Source organism: Gavia stellata, chromosome 3, assembly GCF_030936135.1.
Source record: "Gavia stellata isolate bGavSte3 chromosome 3, bGavSte3.hap2, whole genome shotgun sequence".
NCBI classification, from domain to species: domain Eukaryota; kingdom Metazoa; phylum Chordata; class Aves; order Gaviiformes; family Gaviidae; genus Gavia; species Gavia stellata.
Window position 1 is genome coordinate 1103281 of NC_082596.1, and position 26603 is coordinate 1129883.

At 50.9% G+C, this 26603-nt stretch overlaps 1 protein-coding gene across 1 annotated transcript in view; it reads right to left on the reverse strand.

Annotated features, from left to right (window-relative positions):
• ARHGAP39 (Rho GTPase activating protein 39) overlaps positions 1 to 16682 on the reverse strand; it is a 64665-nt gene extending 47983 nt beyond the window's left edge. The window contains exons 1-3 of the mRNA XM_059836269.1: positions 16596 to 16682; positions 11354 to 11406; positions 10561 to 10992 (exon numbers count right to left, since the gene is read on the reverse strand). Of these exons, the coding sequence (XP_059692252.1) occupies positions 10561 to 10992; positions 11354 to 11406; positions 16596 to 16682 (572 nt within the window). The remainder of the gene's footprint in view (positions 1 to 10560; positions 10993 to 11353; positions 11407 to 16595) is intronic.
• Positions 16683 to 26603: the final 9921 nt, after the last annotated feature.

Here is a 26603-nt window from a genome sequence, read left to right on the forward strand (position 1 = left end):
GCACCTGAGTGCCTGTGGCACTGGCAAGGAGGAAAGGAAATTGAAGCCAAAAGAAGTTGAGTGAGACAGTCTCCCAGCCTATGGAAATCAAATATCCAGACAAAATGGCGACACTGACACAACTGGAGAAGGATGCCCTGCAGAGATGTCCGTCGTGCTCTGGCTGACCAAGAGCATTGCGGCTCCCTGCTGGGCAGTGCCCCATCCCTGAAAACATTCAAGGTCGGGTTGGACGGGGCTCTGAGCAACCTGATCTAGTTGGAGATGTCCCTGTTCATTGCAGGGGGGTTGGACTAGACGACCTTCAAAGGTCCCTTCCAGCCCAAACCGTTCTATGATTCTACGAACTTCTCTAGACCACTGGCCAGAGGAGCCAACACCAACCACAAACCCCACCCAGAAGTGGTTCAGTACTTGAGTTTCTCTTAACAAGGTGAGCAGAAGCGTCTCTGAAACCACTAAATCTTCTCTCGATACTTAAGAGAAGGTGGCAATTGTTGGCGACCTACAGTGGGTGATCACGAGAGGTCATTCACCTACAGCGGCTCAAGACCCAACATCCACATGGATACCCAGCCGCAGAAACGCAGGTTAACCCAATTGACTTCCATGATCCTCATGACTTCCTTAGAGGTGCTGCGAGAAAGGTAAATAAAGGCATGAACAGAATAGAATATTTCAGTTGGAAGGGACCTACAACTGAGTTGCTCTTTGACCAACTATGCTCATTAGGAGAAATCTACGGTGATGCCAAGCATCAGCAGATGAGAATCTCAATTGGAGAGCAAGAGTGCTGGGTTTTTGTCAAGATATGGGTGAGAATGACCCCAACCAAGTTGATAACAGGGATAAAACAAGACAAAAAGACATTGGAAGACAGCGAATTTGGGAGCTTGGCTTTGTGTGCAGCCTCCATGCAACGCACAATCTGCTTGCAGCATGTGAAAGCGATGGAGAAAGACGCACGACCTGGAAAGTGATTTCCTGCAGAGAGCTCTCGGCTTTAATTACAGTCTGAAAGCCCATTCCCACCCTGCCTCCCATGCTGCAGATGAAGCTGCCTGTCTCCCCCCAACCCCAATGGTTCCAATTAGCATCCTCCCCAGCATCATGCCTGACGAGGTTTGTGAGATTTAGGATCTCATGGATCCGGCAGAAGAGTATGAAGTCGGGGGGGCTGCCTGGTAATCATTAAACCAAAAACCTTCAGCGCAACCCAGCTGTGATGGATTCAGCTGTTTGAAATGGACTGCCTGAAGGCTGTTGGGTGGGAAAAGGAGTTTGAGGTCCAGCCCTGCTCACCTGGATGCTGGACTATCCCATGTCCTGAGGACATGAATCCTTTTATTGGGCAAGGTGTGTCCAACAGAAGGTGAAAATGGGAACTGAGAGGACACAGAAGAGCAAAGCAAACATGCGCTGCACCTATCGGCAAAACCGTATCGACCACCTTCAGCACTCCGTTACGGAGGCCAAAGCAACAGCAGTTTGGAGCAGGTCTACGTAAAAGCCCTTGAGGTGGCCCTGGAAGCCCACGCCGTGGTCTGCTGGTGCTCCCCAGGTGCAACAGGTCAAGGCTGTGGTCACTGCCTCAGATCTCGCTGGGTTCGTTCGATAAGGTGGAATCTCACGTGAAAATAACCCAGTGACATCCTCTGCAAGGCTTATGGCGGAGGAGGGAAGAAAGAAACGGGCACAGCGAGGGAAACAGCAGGGATGTGGCTGTTCTGCTACAGGCAGCAAATAAAGAAAAGGACAAAAAATAATAATACCTACAATTTCCTCAAATGTTCCCTTCCCCAGGCTGGCAGCATCCCTATAGCAGCGAGCGGGGCTCCTCGGAGCCTGTTCCAAGGGCAGGCAGAGTCCGTGCCAGAGCTCCCGGCCACCGGAGCCAGGGGAGGACCTCGGTCCCCTGACCTCCTGCTCTGCCCGCTGGCTGTCCACACCAGCGCTCGCTCTCTCAAAACACCCAAGGATAAAACAGCAGGAAGAAAAGGATTTGGAGCGGTATGCTGTGGTCTGGCTACAGGATGACATCCCCGCAGGGCTGGGAACCGGCAGGGTAGAGGGCTTCCAGACCATCCTCTTCACCCGTCGCTGATGGGACGGACAACGCAGCTATTTAGGGCTGATCTAGATCAGTGTAACGCAGACTAGCTGATGTGGTAAGAGCAGCTGGGGAACAGACTCCATGCTTCAACAAATTCCTCCTATTTTTTTGTTCCTGTAATGGAGCAAAAACTTCACTGAATCATCGAATGGTTTGGGTTGGAAGGGACCTTAAAGGTCATCTAGTTCCAGCCCCCCCTGCCATGAGCAGGGACATTTTCAACTAAATCAGGTTGCCCAAAGCCCCGTCCAACCTGACCTGGAATGTTTCCAGGAATAGGGCACCCACCACCTCTCTGGGCAAGCTGGGCCAGTGTCTCACCACCCTCAGCGTAAAGAATTTCTTCCTTATGTCCCATGTACACCTACCCTCTTTCAGATTAAAACCATTGCCCCTTGTCCTGGTAAAAAGTCTCTCTCCAACCTTCTTATAAGCCCTCTTTAAGTACTGAAAGGCCACAAGAAGGTCTCCCCGGAGCCTTCTCTTCTCCAGGCTGAACAACCCCAACTCTCTCAGCCTTCCTCCATAGCAGAGGAGTTCCAGCCCTCTGACCTTCACCCAGAAGAAGCTCTTGTCTCCAGGCCTTCACCCCATGAGTCAGTCGGGAGCACATTTCAGAAAGAAGCGGGTCGATACGGCCATCGAGAACCCAGCACATCCTTTGGAAAACTATTCCCATGGTTAGTTATCTCAGCATTAAATAATTGACCAAGCTTTATGGACTTAACCCATAAAAACTTTGTTTAAGCCATGGGTGGCCCTGTTTCAACCTTGGGATATTGGCAGTACCAAGGTGCCCATTTCTAGATGAACACACCACGGAGGTGTAAAGGACACCAAATGCTGTTTCAGCACAAGTCCTTCCACGGCAGGCATGCAGAGGAGAGGGCTGCGCTTGCAGAGGTCACCTCGGCTGCTTGCGGAGGGTCTTCTAGACCTTGGGAGCGGCCGCTCAGGCAGCAGAAACGTTCAGTCCTTTGGTACCAGCAGGTGGAGAAGGCAACAAGGAGCAGAGCTTATTTATTACTAATTTCAGAAATGCCAAAATGACGTTCCTGGAGCTACATGGGTTTTATACGTATCCTCCACCCCCTTCCTCTGGGGGAAGCCCTCAGCACTTGGGTTCATCAGCTGGAAGGGGACAAACGGAACCCGAGCTGCCCGCTTCAGCAGTGATGGTCACGTCCCTCCTCTGCCCGAGCTGCCCGTGCCAATGCATCGAAGTAACCCTTCTCCGACCTCAAAGCAGAAGAGTTCGTCAAGTTGTGGTTTTTAAGAGAGGGCAACCCAGAAGAAAGCCCATCGTACAAACTCTGCCTGAACCTATGCTGAGGCCAGGTCCATGTAAGAGCTCACAGCCTGTCCAACCACGAGCAGCTTTCTGTTGTGGGTGGAGTACTCCTACATCGAGGAGAACCACTTGCTCTTGGCACAGGGATGCAGTAGGCTTGTGCTCCCCTTCCCACCACGTAGCTGCTCTGCCAGTGTGATGTTGACCCATCTGCAGAAGAGTTCCTCAACACCCAAGCCCTGAGATGGAAAGGAACACGCCCAACGTAGCCAGCACCTGCAGCATCCTCACACCAGGCATGGAGATGTCATCCAACTGGGAAAATCCAACCTTTGTGTGAAGAAATGCTCGGAATTTCATGCATTATGCTACTGCTGGAGGCAAGACGGTGGGAAGGAAGGTCTCGGGGTTCTACTCGATGCTGCAGCCCTGCTGCACAGCTTTGTGAAGCAACCCCACATCCTTCCTTGGTTTCTCTTCACAGTAGAGGCTTGTTTTGGAGGAGGGCTGAGAATATCTGCAGGGATCCAGCAAATCCCCGTGCAGATGCTGCAGAGACTTATGTCACTGATCCACCTGCGCTCCAAACCCAAGCACGGCAGGTCCTCCCAACGCCTTCAGAAAAAGTATATAAATTGAGAGAACTGCAAACAAAATTGCGGTTTTCTTCACTCAAGGCACTGAGAAACATCTCCCCAGACACTCAAAACACACATTTTCTAGGTTTGAGACATCTTTTAAACCGCAAAGCTGCTTTTTTGGGCTTTTGCAGTCAGAAAATGGCTGCTGCCTGCACCAAGGAGAAGAGCTGGTGTTTTAAAGCCCTGCATTTACCTGCAGCTGCTCTGCTCTGCCCGAGACACCCGACAGGACCCATTACCATCACGCCTCGACCCCAGACAGCTCCGTCACATCTTGGGGATTGGTTTGTAAGGGAATACCCCTCAGCTATTTCAGCTCAGCTACACTTAATCCAGGAAGATTTAAGTGCTGCATTTTATCTTCTCTGATATCACGATGCCTTCAGAATCAGGGGGAGACCTGCAAGAAAAGTGCAAGTCTTGGGAAATAACTTGGGCAAAATTCCGCAGCAGATGGGACTTTGGTAAGGACCCCCTGTACTCAAAGAGTCCTGTGTGGTGGTCCAAGGGAAGCTCTCCTGATGGTCAGAGAAGATCCACCTGCTTGTCCTTCAAGCCTCCACTTGTCACTCCTCCCTGGTGAAGTGGGAGCAGAGACGCTGCCCGCTGGCGGCACAGCCGAGTCCTCCGTGGGTGCCAGCATGAGCTTCTCCAAGCAGGTCCTCTCTGCCCCCCTGAAGCCTTCTCCAAGGATTTTGAGCAACAGGAAGACTCTGCACGGACCAATAACCACAGCCTCTTTCAGGCAGCGTAGAAAAACCCAGTGACCTGACATAAAACCCAGCCGACGTGTTGGCTGCAGCCTGCTCGGAGATTTCACAGCTGTCATGTTATGCTTTGTAGAAAAATTACCATTTTAAGCAAGGCAAAGTTTAGGGCAAGACAGCATAAGCAAGAAATTCCTGCTGAGAAGCGCCCTACCTTTGCTGACCACCAAGACAAACCTGCTATTGAGGTCCCGAAGACGAGCAGATGCCAGCTCACTGAGTTGAGATAACACAGCAGCGCTTCCTACCGCAGTCTCCGGAGCCGGATCCAGCTGCTAATTATAGCTACGTGCAAATCCCATCTCACTACAGCAGTGTAAGGCAAATCCAGCGAGACCCAAGTGCTTCACAACAGCACCTTCCCTGCGGATGCAGGGGCTGACAGCATCTCCGACCTCCACACGTGTGATGGGACCAGCCCCAATTTGGTCCACCGCTGCACCAAGGACATGAGGAGCGGACTCGGAGCAGCCTCCACCAGCTCCTACCGAACCAGATGCTCTGGTTCCTAAATCCTCCCATTACTGCAGGCTGTGGGGCACCTCTGAGTGCAAACTCTAAGGAGATCAGTTGCTCCAGACTTGCCCACTTCCCCTGACCTCCCTTTTAAGACCAGACAAGTTCAGGAGAGAAATGCTTAGCCAGAAACCTTGCTGAAATGACTATAAGACTTAATGTTACGAAATGTGGAGCAGGAGGTTCCACCAGATGACCTCCAGAGCTCCCTTCCAGCCTTGGTTCTTCTTGGAAACAAAACCAAGCACTGGAAAAACAACTTTTTAAATTGTCCTACCAAGGAGACTTCAACCATGTCTCTGACTGAAGGTGATTACTCAACCTGCCCCACACCACCCCATTTTCTCGATCCACCCCCTCCCCAGCCTCACAAATAATCCCCTTCCGTTTCCTCCTTTTGATGCAAATGAAGTATTTCCAGTCAACTCCAACACACCATGTGACACCCAGATCCATCTTCACCTCGGGGTTGTTAGGGTCAAGGCTCAGAAACACCAACTGCCCCGTGCAGAGGTGACCCCGAATAATTCACAGAATCACAGAATCACTAAGGTTGGAAAAGACCTGTAAGATCATCAAGTCCAACCATCAACCAACAAACACCACCATGCCCATTAAACCACATTAAAACCATCCTTAATTGCACATATCGGCCTCATCTCAGGGTCTCTCCTTGGCTGCCCATGGACAGCAAGGCTCAGATGCAACCCTGGGTGCTGAGAGGTCAGTGGTCCCAGGAGGGATCTCCAACACCCTTGAGCCCTGCAAGCGTTTGAGCAGCACCCAGCAGGTCTGGCCTTGCCAAAATCAACCCTCATCCTATCCCTCGATTGTCCCATCCCTGGAAACATCCCAGGTCAGGTTGGATGGGGCTCTGAGCAACCTGATCTAGTTGGAGATGTCCCTGCTCATGGCAGGGGGTTGGACTGGATGACCTTGAAAGGTCCCTTCCGACCCAAACCATTCAATGACTCTATGATCCCTACAGCAAAGGGCTGCGGCAGCGCTCTTCATCAAGGAAGACCGAAATAAAGCAGTTTGACCCTCACCTCCCATGGCTAGCGTTTATACAGCCACCAGATCAAAGCCATCACTTGGGTGGGCAGCCAGCCACGCAGCATCAGAAACGTCACCGAAAGCAGGGCTGGAGGGGTCTTGAAAGATCACGTAAGCTCAAGATCTGGCTCGCTATCAGTCAAAATTTCACCTCTGCTCACCCAGGGCATCCATGGTGGTATATATTTTAATGCTTACAAGAAAAAGATGAGGGTAAAATAAAAAAAGCTTTGTCCACGGGGTCACTGAGAGCCAGCAACTGTCTGACCTCCGCCTTCATGCCTCAGGTATAAAGAGGCATGGTACTTAACTGCCTCCTTCTGCAGAAGTTTTCATGTCTTCAAATATTTTAAGCCCCACAAGAAACGCCTGGTTCGTCTGCGCTGTAACGCGCCTTGCCTGAAGCAGCTTTCCTAAGTGTTAAGACTCAGACAGGTACAGACACAAGTACATTGTCTAGAAATAGGTATTATTTTTAGGCTTGTGTCTGGTAGTTGCTCGTGGTCAGAAACCAACACTAAACCGCAGAGATACCCTGAACGCGGAGAAGCTCGAGGCACAAAACGCCTGAACCGGCTCTGCCCTTTGCAGCCGCTATCGCCGCCGTCAAAAATCAATTTTTAATTTGCACAGCTCATGTTTGGCTTATCTGTCCTGGGCGTGAGAGCACCAGCCACTTCTGGAGATGAAATCTCTGCATCCCTGGAAGCTTTCCTGCAGATCAGCGTAAGCAAACACCCCTTCTTTATCTGTGCTTTGCTATAGAAATCAGAGCTGGATAAAACCCCCTCTGGTCATCCAGCTATGGGCCATCCCCAGGGCCGTGGAGCAAACACCCCATCACAGCATCCCTGGCCGTTGTTTCCAGCAGCGTGCAAAGCCTGCACGCCAGCCTGTGCTCTACCCACTTCTACACCCATTCCACATGGATTTAACCATTTGCCGGCGCTACACCGATGTTTCTGCAGCTTCCCATCCGCCCCATCCCAGCTGGAAGTGTCACATCTACCAGGCTCAGCCACATCTCCCCTTTGAAACCACAGCAACTCCCCTTCCCTTGAGTCAGCTGCAGCAAAGACCATCCCATTTTGGGTGGGAATAAAGTGGTTTTTGCAGGCAGACCTCCCTCGTGGCAAGAACTGCAGGGATGCACGGAAGCGACAAACCACGCGGCAGCATCCTCACCCCCTCCAAGGGTTCCTCGATGTTCGGAAATCTATCTCCTAATGGGTCCCAGTGACCTTGAGGTCTCTGCAAAGCTTTCCAGGCTTTCCAGCATGCACAGTCCAGTTGCTCAGACGGGAAGGTCGACGAGGGAATGTAATTTTTTCCAGGCAGTCCATGAGGGTCAAGTGACTTCAGCGTGCTTCCATCGGAGCGGGATGTTTAGCTGAGCTGAAGGGACAGGACCGTTGTGTCACCTCCAGGGATGCAGGTGGAAACTGTCCACTGAGCAGGAATATCTGCTCCCTCTAGTGGCATCTGGGTTTTTTTTAATTTTTATTTTATTTTTAAAGCTAAAAGACCTGGTGTCCGCTCTGTGCCAGCCCCCGACAAGGCCAAGGCAGCGAATAGCCGGGGCTGAAAGTGCACGCAGCCCTCCAACAGCCAGGAGCAAATCCAACCCATGGCTGGCTTGCTCTCTTCCACCAGCAGAAGGTTTCCACGGGTTAAGCCTTTCTATTTGAGAGCCCAGGCGTAGTCCCCCCTCCTCCCACCCTACTCAGCAGCTTTGCATCCCATAATACACCTGCCTAGCCCAAGCACTGGAAAAGGAGAGAGAACGTGGGGGTGGAGGACAGGAAGGATTAGTGACCTGCAGCGTCCCACCAGCTTCTGCGGTCCAGCATGCAAGCGCTATTGGGAATGGACCTTCCCCCAGGAAGCCACTGATCCTCCACGTGTTCCTGCAGCAAAGCCCAGGGAGATTAAAAACCACCCGCTCGATCCCCGTTAACCCTTCACGCTGCTTCTGGAACAAGCTCCTGCTTCACCAAGTGTCTCCTGGGACGCATCCAGAGCAGCGTGGCCAGCAGGTCAAGGGAGGGAATTCTGCCCCTCTACTCCGCTCTGCTGAGACCCCCCGGAGCACTGCGTCCAGCTCTGGGGTCCCCAGCACAAGGCAGACATGGACCTGGTGGAGCGGGGCCAGAGGAGGGAGACGAAGATGATGAGGGGGCTGGAACAGCTCTGCTGTGGAGGAAGGCTGAGAGAGTTGGGGTTGTTCAGCCTGGAGAAGAGAAGGCTCTGGGGAGACCTTCTTGTGGCCTTCCAATACTTAAAGGGGGCTTAGAAGAAAGATGGAGAGAGAGACTTTTTACCAGGGCCTGTAGTGACAGGTAGAGCACCAGAACGAGCTGCCCAGAGAGGTTGTGGAGTCTCCTTCTCTGGAGATATTCAAAACTCGCCTGGACACATTCCTGTCCAACCTGCTCTAGGTGAACCTGCTCTGGCGGGGGGGTTGGACTAGATGATCTCCAGATCTTCCAGCCCCTGTCATTCTGCGATTCTGTGACAGGACAAGGGACAATGGTTTTAAACTGAAAGAGGGGAGATTCAAACTAGATATAAGGAACACATTTTTTATGATAAAGGTGGTGAAGCACTGGCCCAGGTTGCCCAGAGAGGTGGTGGGTGCCCCATCCCTGGAAACACTCCAGCTCAGGTTGGACGGGGCTTTGGGCAACCTGATCGAGTTGGAGATGTCCCTGCCCATGGCAGGGGGTTGGACTGGATGACCTTCAAAGGTCCCTTCCAACCCAAACCATTCAATGGTTCTATGATTTTATGACCTGCTACAGGCAGCAGCCTACTGTACCCTGCCTGTCACCCCTGCTTCAAGCTTGTGGCCTCCAGTAACATCGTCCATCGGACGATGTTTCCAGGGATGGGGCATCTACCACCTCTCTGGGCAACCTGGGCCAGTGTTTCACTACCCTCATTTTAAACAATTTCTTCCGTAAATCTAGTCTGAACCTACTCTCTTTTAGTTTAAAACCATTACCCCTTGTCCTATCGAAGGTCAGGGCTCGGTATTTTTGGGGATGGGCAAGCAAAGACTGGCTTAAATAGCCGGCAGCGTACCCTGACCAGACCCAGCTAGACTTGGCCACCGTGGGCAGCCGTGTCTGCCACCCAGCATCCTTGTAATTGAACATCAAATCTATCTACCCCTCCAAACACCACCTGCCTCGCGAGGGAAGATGCCATCCCCACACTCAGCGATGTTATCAGAGGATCTTCCAAAAGCTCGGGGAGATTAAGCCTACCCTCACGGGCTAGACGCGCGGAGGCAAGGCTGCGTCTGAGGTCGCACATGAAAGCACTTGCCGAGCTGGGAGTTCCTGTTCCCGTCCTGCGTGGCCATGAGATCACCCAGCCGCAGTTTCTGCGCGCCAGCTGTAAGGAAGCAGCACTAGTTGCGAGCAGACATTGTGCTGCTGATTGCTCGCCAGTGACACTGTTCGGTTATTAACATCGTAAGAGGCATCGTTGAAGAGAATACAAATATATGAAGTAACGAACTGCCTGATTTGCAGCTTGCGAGCCGTAAAAGCATGAAACAAAGTGCACAGAGCAGCAATGCAGATGTCTCAGTACGTTGTCCATATGCAGCTGGACCTTAGAAACTGAGCGCTAACTCACTGTTCAGTTGGAAGCTTCTCCTTTACAAGAGGAACCATCTCTGCTAGGAGCTCCGCAGACCAGTGGGAAAACCCACGTTGCAGCATGAATCATGCCGCCTTATTAGGGAGATCTTATCCAGGGAAATAATTTAAAACCACGTCACTCTTGAAAACCATGTATTTCAGAGGATAAGAAATTATTTCTCTGATGTACCTTTCCGGAGGGAACATCTAAGTTGCCCCTAACAAGGAGAAACACCTTTCACAGGTGCTTATACCTCTTCCTCCTATGATTGTTTTATGGAGGAGCAAACCCGCTCTCTAAGATTCGGTGCAGAGACCCATGAGCAATCTAGCTAGAGGAGACGTCCATAAAATACCTCTACACAACAGAAATGAAGAGCTGCAGGACAAGGGCTCTGCTCTCTGCTCTTCCACAGCGCTGGGAGACTACCAGGTTATCTGAACTTGCGATTTTATTGCACCAACCCAACACCGAGCTCAGTCGCACGCGCCTGTGATGTGCCGGCAGAGCCAGCCTCGCTTTTACCTTTCCGTTTCTTCTTTCACTACTGCATACTGGGTTGACTGACGGCTCGACCTCTGCTCCTGCACCTTCTCGCTGCCCTCCAGCTCCTGCTCCAGGGAAGAGCTGGTGCTGCCCTCCCTGCTGACATTGCTGCTCCTCCCGGGGCTGTTCTCCGTGGAAGCCCTCGGCGACTCCGTGTTCTGCTTCAGGGTCTGCAGCTTGGCCAGAGGGATGATGTCGCAGTTCTGTGGCCGGTGCCACACCGTCCTCTGCGTGGTGGCATTGTAGTAGTAGAAACGGGAGGTGTTGGGGTCGAAGAGCTCCCACCACTGGTTTTCATTTGTGCGTTTGATCCGCACCCCGGTGGGAGGGTCCCACACGCACTCCCCCGTGATGAGGTTGGCGTACATGCGCTCCCGGGTTCGAGGCTCGATGATTTCCACCCATTCCAGCCTGACAGAGAACAAACAGAGAGAGAGAGACTTCAACTAGATGATCTTTAAAGGTCCCTTCCAACCCAAACCATTCTGTGATTCTACGATTCAACGCTTGGAGAGCGCTCGCAGCATCTGGGGAGGCAGGATGGAGAAGAAGGCCAGCTTGGGTGGGGACAGCAGCTCTTTCTTCTTCCCCCATTGATGCCGAGTCCCCTCTATTTACACTAAATAGAGTATTTGCCAGGGGCTGCAAAAGGTTTTTCAGCTCCCAGGGGAATTCAGCAAGTCTGCAAGCCAGCTAAAACACACGCCCGGGTTACAGCACCCCAGCATTCACCCCGGCTTGCGGCTTCCGCCTCGAGCCCTCTGAGTTTTACTGTCTGAACTCTTCGGGGGCCCGGACCCGGCGGCTGCAGTCGTGCTCGGTGTGCTGTCGGCAGCGAAGGGCCGGGGGGAGGCGAGAGGGACCGGAGGGGACAGAGCCCAGCCAGAGGCACCAACATGGCGATAAACTTACTTCTTCTGCAAGACCGCCCCACAGCTCTGCGCTGCCCGCCCAGACAACCAAACCCGGCAAGCATTTGTCTGTGCAAGACTTGAAGAGAGAATCAGAAATCACAGAATCACTAAGTTTGGAAAAGACCTGTAAGATCATCAAGTCCAACCATCAACTAACCCCCACCATGCCCATTAAACCGTGTCCCACAATGGCCTCATCCACATGTTCCTTCAACACCTCCAGGGATGGTGACTCCACCACCTCCCTGGGCAGCCTGTTCCAATGCTTCACCACTCTCTCAGTAAAGAAATTTTTTCCTAATATCCAGCCTGAACCTCCCCTGGTGCAACTTGAGGCCATTTCCTCTTGTCCTGTCGCTAGTCACTTGGGAGAAGAGACCAACACTCACCTCACCACAACACCCTTTCAGGTAATTGTAGAGAGCGATGAGGGTCTCCCCTCAGCCTCCTCTTCTCCAGACTGAATCAACCCCAGCTCTCTCAACCGCCCCTCATAAGATGATGGCTTCAACCCCCTTCAGGCCCAGCTGGAGCAGCGCTGCTCCCCGGCACGAACCCCGCTGTGCCGGTTGCCGGTCTTCTGCACGGCTCTGCCCAACACCCCTTCCCTCCATCTCAATTCTGACACCAGGCAAAGGCATCAGCTCTCTGGTGCGCGTGTCCCACCTCCAGCACCTTTCCCAAACCACCCCGCCCCGACACACCTCGACTCAGTGATAACCACAGGCTGCATCAACACTGAAACCCAACGGTGGGAGGGATGGAGCCCAGCGAGGACCGAATGGACCTGACACCGTGTCTGGGCTCCATGGAGGGGAGGGGAAGGAAGGGAGGGGAAGGGAGGGAAGGGAAGGGAAGGGAAGGAAGGGAAGGGGAAGGGAAGGGAAGGGAAGGGAGAGGAGGGGAGGGAAGGGAGGGGAAGGGAAGGGAAGGGAAGGGAAGGGAAGGGAAGGGGAAAGGGGAAGGGAAGGAGGGAAGGGAAGGGAAGGGAAGGGAGGGGAAGGAAGGGAAGGGAAGGGAGGGGAAAGGGAGGGGAAGGGAAGGGAAGGGAAGGGAAGGGAAGGGAAGGGAAGGGAAGGGAAGGGAAGGGAAGGGAAGGGAAGGGAAGGGAAGGGAAGGGAAGGGAGGGGAAGGGAAGGGAAGGGAAGGGAAGGGAAGGGAGGGGAGGGGAAGGGAAGGGAAGGAAGGGAAGGGAAGGGAAGGGAAGGGAAGGGAAGGGAAGGAAGGGAAGGGAAGGGAAGGGAAGGAAGGGAAGGGAAGGGGAAGGGAAGGGAAGGGAAGGGAAGGGAAGGGAAGGGAAGGGAAGGAAGGGAAGGGAAGAGAAGAGAAGAGAAGAGAAGAGAAGAGAAAGAGGAAGAGAAGAGAAGAGAAAGAGAAGAGAAAGAGAAGAGAGAAGAGAAGAGAAGAGAAGAGAGAAGAAGAGAAGAAGAGAGAGAAAGAGAAGAGAAGAGAAGAGAAGAGAAGAGAAGAGAAGAGAAGAGAGAAAAGAGAAGAGAAGAGAAGAGAAGAGAAGAGAAGAGAAGAGAAGAGAGAAGAGAAGAGGAGAGAGAGAGAAAAGAGAAGAGAAGAGAAGAGAAGAGAAGAGAAGAGAAGAGAAGAGAAGAGAAGAGAAGAGAAGAGAAGAGAAGAGAAGGGAATGGGATAGAATAGAATAGAATAGAATAGAATAGAATAGAATAGAATAGAATGAGAATAATATTTTCCATTGGAAAGGACCAACAATGATCATCTAGTCCAGCTGCCTGGAAACTTCAGGGCTGACCAAGTTAAAGCATGTTTTTAAGGTCATTGCCCAAATGCCTCTTAAACACTGACAGGCATGGAGCATTGACCACCTCTCTAGGAAGTCTGCTCCAGTGTTTGACCATCCTCTCAATAAAGAAATGCTTCCCAAAGTCCAGTCTAAACCTCCCCTGATGCAGCTTTGAACCATTCCCATGTGTCCTGTCACTGGATACCAGGGAGAAGAGGTCAGCTACATGCTGCTCGGTGGCCCCCCGTGCGCATTTATTAAATTAGGAGTTGGTCTGATGTTGGTATCAGCATAGAGTACGGAGCTCACCACCAAAATACGGAGCAGAAAATGTGGTTTAACCTTCCTCCCATCGCCCCATCCCCTGTTGAGCTAAGGGCCAGGCACCATCAGCCCAATGCAGTGACCCAGCTCACTCAGAAACACAGCAAAGGCGGGTATTGAAAACATAAAGAGGTAAACAGAGCTTAGAAATGCAAAAGAGGATTAAAAGAAGTCGTAATCCCAAAGAACAGACAATTTAACTGATTTTTCAGATTACCCCAAACACTGCAGGTGTCACCTTCTGCTAATCCGGGGGAATACCCGAGACTTAGAGGCAGACACATCTTATTCAAATTCCTCATTTTTGTGTGGGCTTATGTAAAAAGATACAAGGGATGTTCACATTAACTTGAATGTCTTACTTGGAATTTGTCCTTGCCTGAGTTTACAAGTCTGTTAAGAAAGGCATAGAAATAGATAACGGAAAAAAAAAAAAGCCCCCAGCGTGCGAAGCGAAGCTTATCAACCGAGGTGGCATTTAAAACTGACACATCCAGTGAGTCAGACAAGTGACGGATCGCATCTCGCTGCCTTCTACTGGGAGCGAATCCTCCGTGGAGTTTTCAGAAATGCCCAATTTGCTCAAGCACTTGCAAGAAAAAAAATCCTGGGGGGGGGGCACTTACTTGCCCCTGGGCAGCCGGAGATGCTGGCAGCCTGGCCCCAAGCCCTCCGGCTGGTCCAGCTCACCTTCCAACTCGATTTCAACCGCTGGATAGAAAAAAAGGAGCGGGCTTTTCAGGTGCCAGAGGTTCCCAGCTTTGCACAAAGATATCTAAATGATGGAAACGTCTCCACCTCTTCTCGGCGTAGAGCGAAACAGTCGCAGTTAAGCTTTTCCTTGCAGAACAGAGACTAAAAGCACTCGGAGAACTGGAAATCCTTTACCGTGCCTCGTCTCATTCTGCAAAACTCAGACCTAATGAGCAGCCTTAATGCAGCACGACAGTACAGCTGGAGGCCAACTCAAGCTTCGCAGAGTTAAATATTTTCTCTAGGTTTCCACTGGAGGCTTTAATGGGGGGCTGAGCGTGATGCACCGACCCAGCATATTCCATTGAAATGATTTTGGCCCTAGATTGACGTCAGCGCTTGGCTCCCAGTTTTCACACTTCTTTTTGACCACCTTGGCTTAAAATAATCTCCACGGGGTTAAGGGCAGCTGCTTCAGTAGGGCTTTGGATCTTCCTACCGGGAAGATATTGGGCTATCTGCATCAGGGAGGAATGAAAAGTCCTTCAGCCAGGGTCCCTCCAGGGCGAAACGAGAGCTCAAGTGCTGCACAGTTATCACAGGGAAGCAAAAATAAAGTAGCCTGGACTAGACTAGGATAGGATAGACTAGACTAGACTAGGGTAGACTAGACTAGGATAGACTAGATGAGACTAGGATAGACTAGACTAGACTGGACTAAATAGGATAGGATAGGATAGGATAGGATAGGATAGGATAGGATAGGATAGGATAGAATAGGGTAGGAGAGAAGAGGAGAGGAGAGGAGAGGAGAGGAGAGGAGAGGAGAGGAGAGGAGAGACTAAAAATAGCCCCATGGAGCTTGAAAAAGATGAAAGTCTGTTTTGACCCAACAGAACTGTATCATCATGGGCTATAAACCAGCCAAGGTAAAAGCCTGCAGCACCCCAAAAGAAAAAGCTAGTACGTTAAGGAAATGTAGGATCTTTTGTCCCCGAGCCCTTAATTTCCTCTTGGTTTTCACTGTGAATTATCAGCTTAACAACGCCGGGCAGTGTCTGGGCTACAGGTCCTCTCTCTCTGCATCATTTTTTTCCCTGCTGTTAGTGAAGAAGAAATTTAGTATTCACAGTTCTCCTTTCTCCCCGGTCTTTTAATTTACTGGGGTAATTAATCAACTCAAGCAGCTCAATACGCTGCACCTTCACAAAGCTGAGGATCAATAGCCAAGGGCCACCCTCCACAGTCCTGTGCTGGGCAGCAGAAAGGCAGAACAACAAAAACCTTCCAACAGATACACAAATCCGAGATTTATCTGCCTGAAAGTCAAACAAAATCCCATGTGTCTGGAGTGGCTGGACCAGTGGCACATGCAGGGAAGCTGATGTACCCATGTGATAGCAAAATTGGAGAAGAAAACCCACAGGACTAGGAGACAGAGCTCTGATAAAGACACGTCTTATTCCAAACCCTACCCTTAAGTTTTGCAAAAAACCTCTCATGTTGCATTTTTTTTCCCCCAGAAGTGCCAACCTCAGGGCTAAAATTCCTGAATATTTGCCCAAAATAGGGTCCACACACAGTATTTCCCAGGTACGAGGCCAGCAGTGGGGATAACAGGTAGGTGTGCAACGTGCTGATGCCGTAGGTTCAGCACAACTAATCTGGGTACCAGATGCAGTCTTGGCCGAGAATTACCATCATTATTTACTGCATCAGCCAAAAAACCTCCTTGATGGGTAGTAGAGAAGTCTGCTGCAAGCTCCGGTAGCCAAATAGACTCAGACCTATCTCACCATAGCACTGTGCAGTGCAGGAATCTAAATCTAAATAGCCCGTTGAGTATGGTCCAAGACGGTGCAGACCTTACTGCTCTTGGGCTAAAGGGATTTATAAGTGGGGCAGGAGAGCGGAAGGTGCCCAGGGAGCCTCAGACGCACGGTGCTGTCTAGAAAACCTCCGCCTCATCGTAAAGGAAAGGCTCCAAAAAGCCCAGAGACTCACCCCAAATCCATTTTGTCCCTGCACTGCCCAGAAAAGGAGTCCAGCTGATGCTCGGATTACACTTCTGAAAATGCAAAGCCAGCTGAAATGAACCCTGGACTTAGTTTAACTTCGTACTTTATTCAAAAGTCCCACGAGAATCAACTGAACTTCAAGTCGCAGGTGCCTTATTTTGCTATTTAAGGAGAGGATCCTCAGCCTGAGCTTCCCTAGGAAGGAGATTCGGTCCTACACAGATGATGCTACGTATTCCCTCCTCCACCCCACAGCAATACGGGATCGGACACGTGCCGAGAAAGCCGGGAGCAAATAAATACCCGCCTCACCTTGTTGCTGTAGAAACCCTGCAAGGACATCCCACCGTTTAGGCCCTCCGACTCCTTTTTTTCAGTTGTTTCCACCACGCGCCCCATCGGTTTAATCGTCGTAGCACCAGTTGCTGCGCATTTAATGCACGGCAATGCCATTTCCTTGGCAACCCTTTTTTTTTTTTCTTTGGGTTGAACGTAGGGAATGCCGAAGGGATGCTCGGGGGATGCTGTCGGTCACCTCCCCATGCAATGAGCGCAAGAGCATCCTCCTGATGGACCGCGGGCATGCGGGGGATGACGAACCTCCCGTGCCTGCGAGGTTCAGGCTGTGATGATGAATGATGGTTCCTAAGAACAACCCCGAGGCGTGGGGGCCATCAGAGGGCTTACAGCGCTCGTGTTGTGATATAAGTTGGGTTTTAATGAGCCAGAATTTGTATCATTAAGGTTAATGTGGCCTCAAAGAGCCACGGAGGCTATTGGGCAACTTGGGTGTTGCTTGCTGAGTGACACACCGCTCAGTATCACCCATGCCTCATCCAGACATCACTCCAGAAAGCCTCCTTCATATCCCTCCTGATACCACAGCAATTAACGCCGTGAACCAATGTGATTAGAAGCTTAGATTTCAAAGTATTTTACACTTAAAATGACTTGGAATTTATTGGTAACTGCAGTTACAAGAGGAAAAATAGCTGAGCAAGCATCTTTCTGTATCAGAGAGTAATGAGGTCGGAAGCTCACATCGATTTGGCGGGCCTCTCGGTCAGAAAGAGACAGCTCAGAGCAAGGACCTCCCGTGTAACTGGAGGGGGAAGAAGCTGCAGGGTTTTTTTTTAACTCTTAAACCCTCCAAAAAGGAGCAAACTATGCCCAGGAGGATCAAGCAGCATCAGCTTTACCCAGACGGGAGGCTTCACGCTAACACAGCAACAGCAATTCAAATTCCCACTCCTCGGCAAGGTTTTGGAGACGTGGCCCAAGCCTAGCCTAGTAGAGCAAGAGCAAGGCACTTGGAATCGGCTCTACAGCACTTGGGGTGCTCTGCACCCTAAGTGTCTCACCCCTGGGTGATGGTTTTGGCATGGTGGAGTTCCAGATCTAAAGATGTCCAAGAACCAAAAACCCCCCGTTAGTGCACAATCCCACAAAGACGACCATTCCCATCTCATTCCCACCCTTAAAATTAAAATAAAAATTAAATTAATCATCGAATGGTTTGGGTTGGAAGGGATCTTGAAGGTCACCTACTCCAACCCCCCTGCCATGAGTAGGGACATCTTCAACTCGATCAGGTTGCTCAGAGCCCCATCCAACCTGACCTGGAATGTTTCCAGGGCTGATCTATAATCTATAACATAATCTGAACTATTTTGCTTTGATTCTTAAGCACCCTGACTCTCAGCAGGACAATTTGGTTTATTATGCACATGTTATTTTGCAGGAATATTTTACTTAAAAAAATTGTTCAAGGCACCAGAAAAACGTAGTTCCTCGGTGCCAAGCCTTAGAAAGCCCAGGCTGATGAACGCAGGCGCAGCGCAGACGCAGAATTGCTGAGCGTCAGCAATAACACATTATTAACTGTAGGTAGATAATAGTTAGCAGAATATCAAAGCGTTTGGAAGCTGGGGCTTGTTTCTGCACTAGTAATTTCAGTGCCAAGGAACATTTTTAGCAAAGTACATCATTAACCTGAAAGGTGTAATACTTCTTCCCTAACTGGCCTGACAGATGCAGGCAGCTTGAAAAAAAAATCAGGGCAGGCTACCAAAGGAGCAGAGCTTCTTGCTACGGCAGCTGGAGCTGGCAGAAAAGCTTTGAGTGGGATGGAGTTATCAAAAAAAATCCAGCCTTTCCCACCGAGCAGGAGTTACCTGCTCAGGGTGCAGGTGCCGAGCTGGGGAGCTCTTAAATGGGGACACAACGTGCCACGAGGGTTGACCGACATGCAGATCCTTAGCCAGCCCGCAGAGACCAAGCAAACAGCTTCTGCTTCGCCACTGTTTGCTCCCCTGGAAAGCCAAACCATGAAATCGCTGTGCTGCCCACACACAGTGGTCCTCACCCTCCCTCCTCCTGTCTAGAGAGTCATGCTGATAGACGAACCCCAAAATTGGGCATGATCCCCCCAAAATCCCAAGCCAGCTGTGTTGTAGCTGGACTCTAGTTGTCCTGCATCCACCACACCACAGTAATGGTCCTTGGGCAAATCTCTTCTGTGATGGTCACAACATAATTTCAGTTCCCCTCCCTCGCAGGGAACGAGGCTGAACCACATCACCACATCTTCTGCGCAGGGGTAGAAGAGCAGCTGCAACAGCTCAATGGGCACAGAATCGTCGAGTTGTGGTTTGGGTTGGGAGGGACCTTTGAAGATCATCTAGTCCAACACCCTGCCATGGGCAGGGACATCTCCCACTAGATCAGGTTGCCCAAAGCCCCATCCAACCTGACCTTGAACACTTCCAAGGATGGGGCATCCACAACTTCTCTGGGCAACCTGGTCCAGTGCCTCACCACCCTCAGCGTAAAGAACTTCTTCCTTATATCTAGTCTCAATCTCCCCTCTTTTAGTTTAAAACTGCTGCCCCTGGTCCTGTCACTCCAGATCTGGGTAAAAAAGTCCATCCCCATCTTTCTTAGAAGCCCACTTTAAGTACTGGAAGGCAGCAGGAAGGTGTCCCCGGAGCCGTCTCTTCTCCAGGCTGAACAACCCCAACTCCCTCAGCCTTCCTCCACAGCAGAGCTGTTCCAGCCCCCTCATCATCTTCGTCTCCCTCCTCTGGCCCCGCTCCACCAGGTCCATGTCTGCCTTGTGCTGGGGACCCCAGAGCTGGACGCAGTGCTCCGGGGGGTCTCAGCAGAGCGGAGTAGAGGGGCAGAATCCCCTCCCTCGACCTGCTGGCCATGCTGCTCTGGAGGCGGCCCAGGTTATGGTTGGCTTTCTGGGCTATGAGCGCACATTGCCGGCTCATGTCCCATTTGTCACCCACCAGTATCCCCAAGTCCTTCTCTGCAGCGCTGCTCTCAACCCATCCATCCCCCATCCGTATGGATACCAGGGATTGCCCTGATCCAGGTGCATGAAGTAGTTTAAGTGTGTCAAAGCCCAGAATCCACAACATTTGAGTAGCGGCCACGTTTTTGGTGCTATGAAATCAGGCATGAACGGCTCAAGAAACCAGTGTGACAATGCACTTCTGTACCAGGGGGAAGGCGCAGCTTTCATGTAGTTCTTTTGGGTCCAATTACCGATCCCCCCTCCCTTTATAAACATATTAACACCTCCATCCTTAGATTTTTCTCCCATTTCTGCACTCCCCAGCACAGACCCTGATCTCTGCCCATCCCTGGAGTAGTTGGCCCACCAGCACGGTCCAGGTGGATCCAGGCTCTGTAGGTTTCTCCATGCACGGGCACCATCCAGCGACCATCACAAAACTTACAGCTGTTTAAGGAGACCACAAAACCATCACCTAATGCTCCTGCTGGCTCCATCCCTCTGCACAAGCTTTCGTAGGGCTGTGCAGCTGTCTGCAGAGTCCTCTATCAGGGCACGATGGATTTTTTTAGTAGCTCAGATACACAAGCTCCCCACGCACCCACCGATCGATATGCCGCGTGGTCTCTGGGTCACCAGCCTGCAAACTGCTGAGCAAGGCAAGGAGAAAGCTCTTCATCACAAACAGCATCCGGAGGAGGGCTTTTCTGGTTGCTCAGCCCTGACAAAGAACCTGCTGGCGTTAACGATGCTTTTGGAACAATACCAACCCGCCACGACTTGTGCAACAACCGGAGTTTTGCTGCTTTTTCATGCTAATAAGTTCACTGAAGTCTTACAGAATCATCGAATGATCTGGGTCGGAAGGAAACTTTGAAGGTCATCCAGTCCAACCCCCTGCCATGAGCAGGGACATCTCCAACCAGGTCAGGTTGCTCAGAGCCCCGTCCAACCTGACCTGGGATGTTTCCAGGGATGGGGCATCTACCACCTCTCTGGGCAACCTGGGCCAGCGTCTCACCACCCTCAGCGTAAAAAATGTCTTATTTCTTATCAATCCCGGAAATCACGAGCGCATCAGGCAGCCGGAGAGCCTCGCAGCCAGCATCGCCGCCCCGTTTCCCTGCCAATCCCTATCAAATGGAAGTTTTGTTTCTCTTTTTCCAAGCCCTAAGGCTGGAGATCCTGCTCTCCTGCTGCGGGAACGGACCTCCCGCTCCCCGCAAAACCAACGCTTATGAACTTCTCCTGGCGGCCTCATCATGCGCCCCACACCGCAATATTCCTGCCGTCGACTGGCACTGCGATAGTTACATCACGTCTAATCCTTGCCACGTCAGCCCGCTAACCTTCCCCTGACATTGCAAAGAAAGTCAGCTCCCTTCCCCATCAAAGCAGCGCGGCGTTAATACACGCAGCCGACAGCTTTTGCCTGCTGGAGCAGGATTTTCCATTTTTGATTTTATTTAAAAGGGATGAGCAAAGACTCGGGCCAATACACAACTGATTCGCTTTGATAGAAAGGTTTATTATTTCCTAAGGTGGCTTTAGAGCCCAATCTCTTGTCTGCACTTTCCCCCTCGCTGAAATTACTGCAGATACATGTCAGGACGGAGCAAAGGTCTTTGTTTTCTCCCACCGTCCTGAAATAGCTATTGCCTAGCAGGGGATGCAGCGCTGCTGGCAGTCATGTGCTGGATTTCTTTCCAGATTCTTATAAGCTGCAAGATTTGGGGTATTTATGTAGTTACGGATCAAGGCCAGGAGCTGCCAGAGTATCAGGCTGGATCCTGAGCTCTGATTTTGCTTGACATTCCCCCCTCTTCCCACATGGATGGATGAAAAACGGGACGTGAGCTGGCAATGTGTGCTCACAGCCCGGAAAGCCAACCGTCTCCTGGGCTGCATCCAGAGCAGCGTGGCCAGCAGGTCGAGGGAGGGGGTTCTGCCCCTCTATTCCGCTCTGCTGAGACCCCCCGGAGCACTGCGTCCAGCTCTGGGGTCCCCAGCACAAGGCAGACACGGACCTGGTGGAGTGGGGCCAGAGGAGGGACACGAAGACGATGAGGGGGCTGGAACAGCTCTGCTGTGGAGGAAGGCTGAGAGAGTTGGGATTGTTCAGCCTGGAGAAGAGACGGCGCCGGGGAGACCTTCTTGCAGCCTTCCAATATAGAAAGGGGGCTTCTAAGAAAGATGGAGAGAGGCTTTTTACCAGGACCTGTAGTGACAGGACAAGGGGCAATGGTTTTAAACTAAAAGAGGGGAGATTCAGACTAGATATAAAGGAGAAATGTTTTATGCTGAGGGTGGTGAGACACTGGCCCAGGTTGCCCAGAGAGGTGGTGGGTGCCCCATCCCTGGAAACATCCCAGGTCAGGTTGGACGGGGCTCTGAGCAACCTGATCTGGTTGGAGATGTCCCTACTCACGGCAGGGGGGTTGGACTGGATGACCTTCAAAGGTCCCTTCCAACCCAAACCATTTGGTGATGCTATGGATGGGGCTCTGAGCAACTTGATCTAGTTGAAGATGTCCCTGCTCATTGCAGGGTGGGTCGACTAGATGGTCTTCAAAGGTCCCTTCCAACCCAAACCATTCTATGATGATTCTATGGGTAGACTAAGACGCACCCACTGTATCCAGAGATCTACACCAGTTCAAAAAGCAGCAGCACAACCTACACTTTGAAGTCCGAAGAGATGGAGGAGCGGTGGGTAAGTGCAGCTAGAGATGACTGTTCTCACCTGACCTGCGTTACACATCAAACAAGATCAAAAGCTGCGTGCTTTTGAATTCATGGAATCAAACCACTGCTTTTAGAGGATTGATTTTTTTTTCAAAACATCAATTATACAGAAACCATTTCCTGAACTTACAGCTTTGGCACCTCAGAGACGGCTCTCAAAAAACCAAAGTGACTTTTTCAGATCAGTCCTCTGAACATAATCAGTAAATCTCAAAATTTCAACCTTTTTGCATGCAACCATGTCCTCAAGCGCTTACTGACTGCTCAAAGCATCTCTGGATTAAAACCATATTCTTTTCTACGAAAAACCATTTCTAATTTACCTGAGTAGGTAGGATGGTAAGAACCATCTTTCCACGGTTCTTCCAAAAAAAAAAAGCGTAACAGCAAGATGCCCAAAATTTCAAGCTAATTTAAGAAACCATGAAAAGCAGAGAAGAACCAAGATCAGAGGGACGCGATGGGGACGCAGAGCTCACTCCAGACCGCTGTCAAGTGTTGAAGGCCACCACAAAGATGCTCAGGAGCTCCTAAGGGGGAGCGGGGGCTCAGATGTAATCTCAGACTACCTGTATCATCCATAATCATGGTCCAACGTGGTCCCAGCCATACCGTCACCGCTCTACCTCCTGTGGTACCTCTTTTGTAGGATAAAGACTGGCACAAACTAGACTTTCCCAGGGCAAGTCTCTCCTACCCTCCCAGCAGACCACTGCAAGCAGGAGGCTGATCACCCTCCTCCCTACCACTTACCATCTCCTTCTAGACCAGATGATGAGCTTCAGGGGAAAACACGAAGGAAGCCTTTCTACAAGTGTCGGAGCCTATTCCACTCAACGCGATCCTCAGACATTTTGTATTTATTAGACTGGAAGTCAGACTGGTTTTGTTTTTTTTAGAGTTAGATACGAGCTACGCTGCCCTGAAGTTAACAGAGTATTTCATTACTGCGTTCTCCAACAAGTTCAGGCCCTGCAGGGCATCGTGTCCTTCCACTGGAGTTGTCTTCTTCAGTCTCCCAGACACTGGGACCCAACTACCCCAAATTACTACTTGCCTTAGGGAGAGAGCCAGTTTTTACATCAAGAAGTGCCGAGCCTCACCGAGAAGCATCCCCCTCCATGCGCACACCCCCTTCATCTTCAGAGGAAGCTTCAAGCAATTAGTGCCACGACAGAAGCTCGTTAATGAGAGTGGCGCAGCGAGTCCTGCTCCTGCCTACAGGTTTTTGGGACTGTTGGTATGAAGGAGAGGCGTTCCTCGAGCAGTGGGACGCCGTGGATAAGACCGCTTCGTGTGCCAACCTCCACAAACCCCAGCTCTCTTACGTCTCCAGCAGTCTGCACACCCCTGCTGAAAAATTACTGCCCTAGAAGGTATTTTTGGGTCCAAAGCCAGAGTGATCAATGTCTTGGAAAGACGTGAAAGAGAAGATGAAACTATTGCCCCCAGGCTCCTAAGTCTAACTCGGTACCTCCAGCTTTTGTTTCTGGTAATAAAGTGAACAAAAAAGACGTTCCAGGAAGAAATGGAGCTGCAGTTCTCCGCCCACAGCCGCGCTGGAGGAGGAAAGCACGCTGCAAGATAGGGACAGAGTACAGAAATGTATAAATAACTTCCCCGAGTTGCACAACAACCACCTACTCCGTTCAGAAATTAAAAAAAAAAGAAAAGAAAAGAAAAAAATCTCATACTCCCTCTCTGGCAGCACGGTTCCACTTGCAGCAGAAAAAGGACCGGGAAAATGAGTGTAAATAAGTGATCCCCAGCAAGCCTGGACTTTTTCTCCTTCATGCCCTCCAGCGAACGCGGGCAGCTCCAGGGAGCGAAGGAAGTGAAGCAGAGCCGGGGAGCCCAGGCAACTTGCTTGGGAAAAGATGAGATGCCACCTAGCAAGCAAGCCTGGGACAAATGATTTTCAGTTTAATGGCACTGAATCACTATGTTTCATAGAATCATTGAATGGTTTGGGTTAGAAGGAACCTTTGAAGACCATCTTGTCCAAGACCCTGCAATGAACAGGGACATCTCCAACCAGATCAGGTTGCTCAGAGCCCCGTCCAACCTGACCTGGGATGTTTCCAGGGATGGGGCATCTACCACCTCTCTGGGCAACCTGGGCCAGTGTCTCACCACCCTCAGCGTAAAATATTTCTTCCTTATATCTAGTCTGAATTTCCCCTCTTTTAGTTTAAAAGTTTAAACCTTTAAACAAGCAGGATCCTTTTCTTTTCAACACCAGCCTGCCACACCATACGTTGAAAGAGCTTTGAGGGTCCTTCTTCCCGCTCCGTGGAGGGTGCTTAGAGGCATCTCAGACACCTTTCTGCTCAGTGCTCCGTTGTCCCAGCCAACCCCTTTGCTGTTTAAAGCCTGATGACAGCGCCGCACAGAAAACCATTGCGTATTTTAGTTGTCTGGAGGGAATCTGGCAGCTGAAAAACGAGCGGCAGGATGCTGCGGATCGCGCGCCCTTCTGCAGACCGCCAGCGAGCCAGGTTTGAGAGATGCTGTTTTGGACACCCCGGCTCACGCAGCTGCTCTGGAAGAGGTACGCACACATGTAGGGTCAACACGGCATGGCAGAACCGACGGTGTCTGTACTGAACTTCCCCTAAGTCACCTGGTGCCTTTTATTTGCTGGAGATAGGAACATGAGATTTGCAACTCCAGAGTAATCTGCAATCTAAATTACACACCCTAAGTAATTTCTGGCCCCGGTTAAACTGGGGCAACACGTATTTAGATACGCCATCGCTGCAGGCGGTTCACTTGAAATGCTTTCTGAGAAAGCTCCTGGGCCACTTGCTCCCAGCGAGCCAGGCTCTTCTTCAGCATTTCTGGAAGCCAAACCATGGAGGAGTATTTTTGCATAGGGCTAAGCCTCCCAGCTCTCTCTGCCAGTTTGACACCGGGAACTACAGCTCTTGCCAGCTCCTTTCTTTTCTGAAGAAATAGATATCTGGATAACCTGGAACACCGCTTTTAAATATTAATATTACAGTCACTATGGGAACTGCAGAGACCTTGCCTAAGCCTTTGCTTCTGTGCACAGGTCTGCTCAAGCAACAAAGGGCGAGTACAAAGGAAATTAGTCTTCCCTAATCATGGGCGAGCTGTGAGAAAAACCTTGTAAAACGCAGAAGGAACAAACCTAAGCGCTGCCATTTGTTCAAGATCTGCTTCATGCGCAGAGGCTGCCTTGCTCACCGCGGGCAGGGGAACGTGCATCTCCCTCTGATCAAGGGAGAGCATCATTTGAACGTGCCACCTCTCCCCACCATGAGTTGACTCCACTGGGGACTCTCAGAAGCTGAGATCCAAGAGGGACGTCTGATGTTCTCCAGCGTTGGACCAAGCAGCATCTCAGGGCTCCCAAACCAGAAAACCCATCCCTGCTGCAATACCCCACTTCCACCGGGAATCAAAATCCCTGAGATTCGGGATGAGATTCACCACCGGAGATCTCGGGCTTAACAGCAAGGAACAGTCCCTAGAAGGGCAGGAGGCTGCCTCGCAAGTATTTCTGCTCGCAGACACTCCCGTAGAGGTTTCCCAGCTCTTTTTGCCCCCGAGTATAGATAAAGCAGAATATAACAACGACGTGTTGTCTGATCTAACCCCACCGCTCGCTCACACAAGACCTGTTGGATGAAGCCAAGCAGCCTCCTGAACTTCAGCCTCTCCCAGCTACTGCACTGTATATACAAAATACGTGTCCCGGTAGGAAGACGAGAGTAGGTAGTTGCCATTTCCATCTACGTCTCTGTGCTCATAGAAATTAAATTAAAATGGAGATGGTAAAAGAAAATTAAAGCTTCAATAAAGGAATCTACTAGGAAATGGCATGTGAGCAGGTGTGGGGAATAGCTGATGGATCAACAAGGAGAGCAAAAAGCAACCAAAAATAAGGCTGTAGCAGGAAGATTAAATTCAAATACGAGGGGCGTTCCCACATGAAACTCTTTCTTATCTGAGGATAAAACTGAATGAATAAACTACATCAAACCGAGTTGTCAGAAAAAAAAAAGCTTGAAGATGTCACAGATGAAATGAACCGTAATGAGACGGTATTTGGTCACGAGTTTAGGCTCTCCACGCCTTAGTGGTAAGATGGTGCTGAAGGTCAACCGGGATCCCAGAGGAATCCCGAAGCGCTGTCACGTGCCACCTTCCCTATCCCAGGTGTCAGGAATTACCGGGAAGGAATAAACAGAGACCATGACATCGGGCAAGCCCACCAAGAAGCGCTCACATCTTGCATGTTTGTGCCG